The sequence below is a fragment of the Lactuca serriola genome, chromosome 4 (assembly GCF_051521515.1).
Source record: "Lactuca serriola cultivar US96UC23 chromosome 4, Lser_US96UC23_V15, whole genome shotgun sequence".
Lineage (NCBI taxonomy): Eukaryota > Viridiplantae > Streptophyta > Magnoliopsida > Asterales > Asteraceae > Lactuca > Lactuca serriola.
In genome coordinates, this window is record NC_136411.1 from 145,573,973 (window position 1) to 145,582,386 (window position 8,414).

Here is an 8,414-nt window from a genome sequence, read left to right on the forward strand (position 1 = left end):
TCGTTTGTGATTTTGATACACGATTTCGATCACAGTGTAACAGAGGGGAGAGTGAGACTGTGGGAGACTGGGAGTCTGGAAGTATGGAAGAGGGAGTTATGCTCAAACATGATTTGATTTTGGGATTATTATTTAGGGCAAATGGACAAAATGGTTACAAACTTAGCCTTACAGGTTACGACTTACGACGTTAGGTCATCCACCACGAGTCAAAATGTTAAAACAGATAAATGGTGTATGAATCAATTGTATATATTATATAATATTTATTAAATATTATTACTTGATACATAAATACATTTAGAATAAAATAAAAAATTTAATTAAAAATATAAACGGGTTGGCGGGTCAACTCGTTTATTTTTTGAGAAACTCATATATGACCCGTTTAATAAACGGGTTGACAGGTTGAAAAACTCAACCCAAACCTATTTATTTCGTATCGCGTCGTAGGTCATGTCGCGTGTCGTGTCGAAAATTGTCAGCCATATTATAAACAAAATTTCATGATATATGTCAACGAAATAGAATGGTGGGAAAAAGTGCTCAACATGTAAATGATTAGTGGTTTAATATATTAGTCATGGTTTTTGATTTAATACATTTAGTTATTTTATACAAATTATATTAACTAAAAAATAGAAAATAAAACACAAATATATACAACTATCCAGATTATATGTATCTAAACATAATTAATATATTTTTGGTTAATTTAAACTCTTGAACTCAATAGAACATTATTTATTTATAATTTATAATTTATAAAAATATCCGACTATTTAATATAAAGTCTAATTACGGATAACTAATTCTTATTTGATAACAATAGTTTAATATAATAATAAACATTTTCCACAAATTTGTAAAATTATTTTTATAATATGTATTTTAGAATTTAATATTTGTATGTGTAATTTATTTATGGACTAGGAGTTGGACCCTCACATGTTGCAGCGAGACCCTAGATTAACGATGAACCATGTTATTTAAGTATTTTATATCTGCATCTGATGTTATTTTAAATTTAATATGTACTATATTTCTTTCACACAACAAAAGGTTAAATTGTTTATTGAATATGACAATACATATATCCACACATACATTAGGGGTGAATTGGTTTTTCTATCGTGCTAAGTTAGAGGCAATTCAATATATATATATATATATATATATATATATATATATATATATATATATATATATATATATATATATATATATATATATATATATATATATATATATATATATATATATATATATATATATATGGTTAGGTTCATTTGAGACCACCTATATTTTGTGAGACCGTAAGACGCATTTTTTTATTTTTATTTTTTATTTTTTTTTAGTTAATTCAAGTTCTGAAAATAATATTTAAAGAATTTTTTGATTTTTCCATTTATTTTGCATTTTAAAATTATTTTTAGAATATGTACAGTGTAATATTCTATTTAGAATATTTCACGTATTTTTAAAAAAAATGGATTTTATTTTATTTTTATTTTATTTTTTTTAGTTAATTCAAGTTCCGAAAATAATATTTAAAAAAAGAATTTTTAGATTTTTCCATTTATTCTGCATTTTAAAATTATTTTTTAGAATATGTCAGTGTAATATTCTATTTAGAATATTACACTTATTTTTCAAAAAAAAACGGAATTTTTTTTATTTATTTTATTTTATTTTATTTTTTTAGTTAATTCAAGTTCCGAAAATAATATTTAAAAAAAGAATTTTTGGATTTTTCCGTTTATTTTGCATTTTAAAATTATTTTTAGATTTGGTCTCACGGTCTCACAAAATTAGAATGGTCTCAAATGAACCTGAACATATATATATATATATATATATATATATATATATATATATATATATATATATATATATATATAGTATAAAAACATTTCGTATAAAATAACGTTGTAAAAAATTATGTTTTACACAAATCATATTTTAAAGAATATTTAACACGACAGTTATAAATAGATCAAGGAAATTTTTTAAAAGAAATTTGACTTAAAATCCTAATAAAAACTGAAATTGGGCTAAGATGTTAAAAAAATGGGACCAAATCCTTAATAGATATTAAAAATCCACGCCAAAAAAAATAAATAAATAAATAAAATAAAAATAAATAAAAAAAAAAAAATCCACGCCAAAAATGTATTAGAAGAAGTGAGGGACCATAAAGAAAAAATGAGTGATCAAATTCCTAACATAAAATAAAAAAATAAAAAATCGTTGTAAAGTAACCAAAATCATAACAAAAAAAGGGTTAAAACTGAAAAAATGAAAAGTAGGTGACCAAAGTAGTAAATGATATTATAAATGTCGACGGCCAAAAGTGTAAAATGAAAAAGTAAGGGACCATAAAATAAAAATAAAGGATCAAATATGTTATAAAAGTTTAAAAATAAGCTGAAAATATAGAAAACGAAAATAAGATGTTAGTATTTGGCAGAATATAGACACTGTTCATCAAGTTGTCAGAATACATCAAAGGAGGGTATTCTCAATCAACGGGCTTGTACCTGTTTGCGTCTTTGCTACCGTTCATCCGAATCCGTTCACATTCTCTCTCCATCTCTATCAAACCTCGCAAGAAAAAGAATTCTTTATTCTTTAGGTAATTAATCAACAATTTCCCCTATTTTGTATACTGCATTCAATGCTTAATATTTTTAACTCGTAGTTAATTGAATTCGGCGTTTGATTTCCCATCCATTGGTGTTGATTAATTCCCGAAAATCTCATTGATAGGGGTTTCGTTCGTGCATTGTAGAATAAACACAATTTGACGTTATATTTTTGTTTTAGAGTTGGAGTTCGTGTAGAAATCGATGGATTCTCATCTTTATGTTGACTATAAGTTTTGTAGGGGGGCAATCGATCAGTCGTATATCTCTCTTTAATTTTAATGGACGATCAGCGCAATGCACACCATATGTTCGACTATATGTCTGAGTCAAATTGATCACGTTCTTATAACTGCTGTTCTGATTGATCTTAGGAAAGCACATGAAATAGGCGAAACTTTTACATGCAATAAACCAAGAGATGTAAAGAACATGAATTACATGTTTTGAAATACGACTGTAAACCTAAGGTTGAATTCAGAATTTCAGATCTGATGTATGTCGACTGGATAAACAGTTGGCCACCTAAAAAGTTTTATGAAGCATATGTTCTCATTCTCTTTGTGTAGTGGACCTTCCAAACGCTATTACAACTTGCAATTTGTTTCAATACTAGAATCTGCAATTCAACATTCAACATTCAACTTTTTTTTTTCAATGTCTCAAAACATAATCTTAATTTTCTCTCCAGTTCTTCAACATGTTCAAGATCCCAGATCACCAAGTTGCAGGACACGTGGCAGGAGCTGGGAAACTCGGTCCTCTTGTAGATGATTCAGGTCGTTTCTACAAGCCACTCCAAGATGGAAAACGTGGAACAGAAGAAGTTTCCTTCTATGAATCCTTCTCTTCCAACACTCAAATCCCAGAAAAAATCCGTAAGTTCTTCCCTATCTTTTATGGCACCAAAATCATGAAAGCATCAACTGGAATCGAACACCCTCACATAATCTTACAAGATCTTGTTTCATCTCGCTTGTCACCCTCATTAATGGACATCAAAATCGGGGCCAGAACGTGGGCCCCAGAAGCTTCTGAAGAATACATTACAAAATGCTTGAAAAAAGACAGACAAAGCACAAGTGTTTCACTTGGATACAGACTTTCAGGGCTTCGAGTCTTTATAGGTGATGAATTAGGGTTTTATAAACCTGAGAGAGATGTGATGCGTAAAGCTGGACCAGATGATGTTAGACTGTTTCTTATGAAATTTGTTTCATCTAACCTGGAATCGGAATTGGAATCGGGATCGGAATCGGAATCAAAACCGGATTGTTCTTTGGCAGCTTCTGTTTATGGTGGAGATGATGGGATTTTGTCACAGTTGTTGGAATTGAAGGCATGGTTTGAGGATCAAACTATGTACCATTTCTACGCTTGTTCGTTACTTTTCATGTTTGAAAAGGGGTTGACTTCAAATCCAGAAGTCAAACTTATTGATTTTGCACATGTTGAAGAAGGAAAAGGGGTTATAGATCATAACTTCTTGGGTGGACTTTGTTCTTTGATAAAGTTCATATCTGAGATACTTTCAGACACAAATGATCTCAAGAATGGTCTGATTGAGCCTTAGCTGACAAGATTTGAACTTTTAATTCCCACTTTTTCATAATTGTCAAGACAATGTATTTCCATTTCATTTGAACCAAGATTTGCTTACTGTATCAACCTTTTTTTTGATATATCTGATTCTATTAAGTAGGTATATATTGTATGAAAAGCACAAACATATAAGAAAGAAACTAGGATCGATAAAAAAAACATTTTTTTTTATTATTTTGGCATCGTTAGTTATAAAAAAAAAAATATAGTGGATGGAGCCCATTTGTTGCATATAATTAAGATAACAACATGATATCTTTCTTGATGGCAATACAGACATTCTTGAAACTTAATCCAACATGAAGACTAGTAGTAAAGCTAACTCCAAACTCAAAGTGTTTCTTCCCTTAGATGCAACATAACATTTATAAGTACCCAAATTTCACATTCCAAAAAGAAGAAAGCCTAATAAACTCCAAAAAAAATGTCAAACTTAAATCTTCTCTTCACCATTGCCATTCCCTTGTTATTCCACTTCTATATTTCACCCGCAAACAGCGATAACCTCCAAGACATGTGCCCAACCGACACCTCCTCTCATAGAACCATGTTCATCAATGGCTTCCCTTGCAAAAACCCATCAAACATTACAACATCCGATTTCAAAAATTTACAATTAAGCCACCAAGGTAGCACCGACACGTTCCTACGCTCGTCTGTAACCCTAGTTACTGCTTCTGAGTTCCCGGGGCTCAACACTTTAGGGTTATCAACGGGTAGAACTGATTTAGAAGTTGATGGGTTAGTGATGCCTCACACACACCCAAGATCGAGTGAAATGATGTTTGTGGTAAAAGGTGTTGTGATTGTTGGGTTTATTGATACGGATAGTAAACTTTTTCAAAGTGTTTTGAGGGAAGGTGATGTGTTTGTGTTCCCAAAAGGGTTGTTGCATTATTGTATGAATAGTGGGTTTGAAGATGCGATGTTTTACTCGGTGTTTAATGCACAAAATCCAGGAGTTGTTGATATATCGAATGCTATGTTTGGGGATAAAGCGTCTGAAATGATGAAAATGGCAATGGCGAAATTGGTTTCGCTTACTAAAGTTGAAGATGTTCGTGTGGATGATGGTTATAAGAATTTTTATGATGAACTTTAGAATTATAATGTTGGGTTTGGTTTTTTTGGTTTTTGGTGTTTATAATGTGTAATGTGTGTGTATATGAAAGGATTGATATATTGGCATATGTATATGCTTTTTAAAATGAAATACTTCAATTTATTGAATTTGTTTCGAGTTTATGTGGTTGTAGATTGTATCTAGTATCTGGTGAGCATCCAGACCGGTGGACCAGACCTGGCTACTGGTTTTATGTTGTGGGAGATAGTTATTGGTTATTGGTTTTACACTATATTGGTTTCAGTTTTTTACCGTTTCAGTTTGCCAGTTCTTGTTTTTGGACCTGTTGGATCGGAATTTTAAGAAGCATAATCTTTTTCAAATCGTTTATCCTAATCCATGTGATATTATTTCCATCGGTTCTTCCCTCCAATTTCATCCCTAAGTCAGGGCATCAAAACTGAAAGGCTTTCAACTTTTCTGCATATTGTGTAATATGTAAAAATCTTACCCTAACATGAGGTTTTGTGTTTGTCACATGTTCATTGAGTTATATAGTCTCACGAAGACGAAGACGAAGACGATGTATCTCATCTAAACCACAGGATATGCTTCATTGACTTGTACCATATGCTTCGCATGTTGTACCGGTCCAAAAACCAGAAAACCAGAACCGGCACCCGGTATACACCTAATTGGTCTGGTCCAGGGTCCATTGACCCCTAGATGATTTTGTAAGTTAATAAAGAACATTAAATTTGGGGGAATTGGAATTGATGTTTATTTCATACATGAATATTGAATAAACACCTTTCCCAATAGAATGTGTATATAAAGGTTTGACTGACTTATAACTTTTTTTATTTATTTATTTAAACTATTATAAAAGTCTGCTGAACTTAAAAGTCGGTAATGTTTAGATTTTCAAACAAATATATTATTGTTTTGGTATTTAAACGGAAAGACTCGTATTTGATTCAAACGAGCAAGACATGAGCCATTTCGTCATTAAAAAGGAATGATATTTGTCTGATTTATATGAACTGAGACATTTTATATAAATCACATGGCTTAATAAGACAGAAATTGAATATTAGTCACAAAAGAAGTTAAAAGAAAGTGATGGGTTTAATTCAAAATTTTAAGCTTCAACTCTGAACCTGTCTTTGTTAACCTTTTCTGTTTTGATTTTTCTTGCTCCCAACCCCATGGCTGCATTTTCTCTAATTTATCTTTTTGTATACTTTTCTAAAAAGCTTTACCTAATTATTAGAAAAAAAAAAACAAATTAAACTATCGACAAAATTTAGCCAAAAATAAGGAAATAACCCAAATAATTATCAATTTTGCAGGACCCAATGTGAAATGGGTGAAAAAAATGCCAAATCTTTTTAAAATGCCTAAAAAGATTTCGTTTTGAAAAAAAAGGAATTAAAATTCCATACTGCGAAATATATTTCATTCTGTTACATTTTTCATGTAAACCAAAACAAATTCATTACTGTCAATTTTTCATTTTTTATGAAAAATCATGATTTTGTTAAAGAAAATATATTTTTGGAATTTTTATTTGTTTTGTTTGTAGAGATCTTTAAAATTTCACCAGTGTTGTAAGAATTGGCACCTGGATAATTTATATAATTTTTTTTTCTGATTTTGATAGAAGACCGTGTCTATTCAATTAGCTGTAAATCATTATAATCAATGAACTTGGCTCCTAAAAGTATAATTATTGACACTTGGATAATCATAACTCGTAACACGTAAGTATCACACAAAGACCAACCAATACAACCGACTCTCCCACTAGGCCACTAATTCTCTTCACAAACAATGAAACAATCCAAAGTCACCCATCATCATAGATGACGTTATTTTTCTTAGAAAGAAAGATATAATCATAACCCGTAAGTATCTAGAATTTTTTTTGTGTTGAGAATCTTGTGCTCGAAATATAATGAAACTAAGGAAATGAATAATCATTATCGACGTCAAGATGTCGACGAGGTGTTCCGGTATACATAACTTTTATACCTAAGTTAGTAAGCGTGATATTAGAATAATGTATATGTAAGTGAGAAATTAAATTGATTTCTATTTTTTATACCTACAAATGTCCTACTTAATAAGATTATGACAAGTGTCATCATTTTATATTTTTTTTAACTAACTCATTAAGGTTATATTAAAAATATATTAAATTGAAGGGTGATTTGTCATAATTGTTATTGTAGAATAATTTTTCCCGGTGAATAAATATTTCATTCATTAAAGCTATATTAAACACATAATTACACGTGCCTATGTTAGTTAGAGAGGGTAAATATAAATATTTGGCCAGACTAATTAATATCCTAAATACACTTAAACAACTACGTGTAGCTTTTTATTGGGATGTATACGGTGAACGTTCGAGTTGGATTGAAATTCTACTAATAACTACAACGTGAATTATTCGGTGAAAATATCAACCTTGAAAGAGCACCCAAACACGACCACGAATAAATGAAAATCCATCTATATCTAGTTATCTACTTAATACATTGGTGTTGCATTGGATTCATAGAAAGGTAAACCATATTAACATTGCCACAATACATAATGATTACTTTGTTTAGAGGATAGTGAAGTTTCGTGAAAAAGCTTTTGAATTCTCACAATGTTATTATGTGAGAATGATTAAGAGAATATGTTGTTTGGTAATATGAATACATTCAATCTCACATAACTATTGTCATTATCACATATTCTCACCAGCGAAATCGTCTATAAAGGGTAGTATAGACTTTTATGATACTCATTTTTTTCAAAATGTTGTCATAATGGGTTCTTGATAGTCGTATTCTATAAGAATGAGAACGAATGAATAACGATGTGTGTGAATGTAACATCCCAAAATTTAAGACCAAAAATTTCTTTTTAATAAAACATTACTTTAAACAAAGACATCATTCCAAAACATAATCTGAGTATAAGTTTTCAAAACACATGTTTATTATCAGAGTAAACATTCCCATGCTGACTAATTTATGGTGTGTGCCATGCGATCACCCCGAGCTCCTCCCTCCGCTACCGGAAGTACCTGAAAGCAAAACTGAAAAACG

At 30.3% G+C, this 8,414-nt stretch overlaps 1 protein-coding gene and 1 pseudogene across 2 annotated transcripts; both read left to right on the top strand.

The window, feature by feature from the left end:
* Positions 1-2,463: 2,463 nt before the first annotated feature.
* Positions 2,464-4,327, top strand: LOC145102687 (inositol polyphosphate multikinase beta pseudogene; annotated as a pseudogene). Its single transcript, XR_013706232.1, has 2 exons — positions 2,464-2,635; positions 3,337-4,327. The product of XR_013706232.1 is annotated as an inositol polyphosphate multikinase beta pseudogene (transcript).
* Positions 4,328-4,624: 297 nt separating this feature from the next.
* On the top strand, positions 4,625-5,477 carry LOC145102688 (RmlC-like cupins superfamily protein). The gene has a single exon (XM_079040144.1). The coding sequence runs from the start codon at positions 4,672-4,674 to the stop codon at positions 5,347-5,349; it is 678 nt and encodes a 225-aa protein (XP_078896270.1). The 5' UTR covers positions 4,625-4,671; the 3' UTR covers positions 5,350-5,477.
* The last annotated feature ends 2,937 nt before the right edge of the window (positions 5,478-8,414 follow it).

Coding starts and splice junctions, on each gene's coding strand:
- LOC145102688 (XM_079040144.1), top strand. CDS start 4,672: ATGTCAAACTTAAATCTTCTCTTCACCATTGCCATTCCCTTGTTATTC.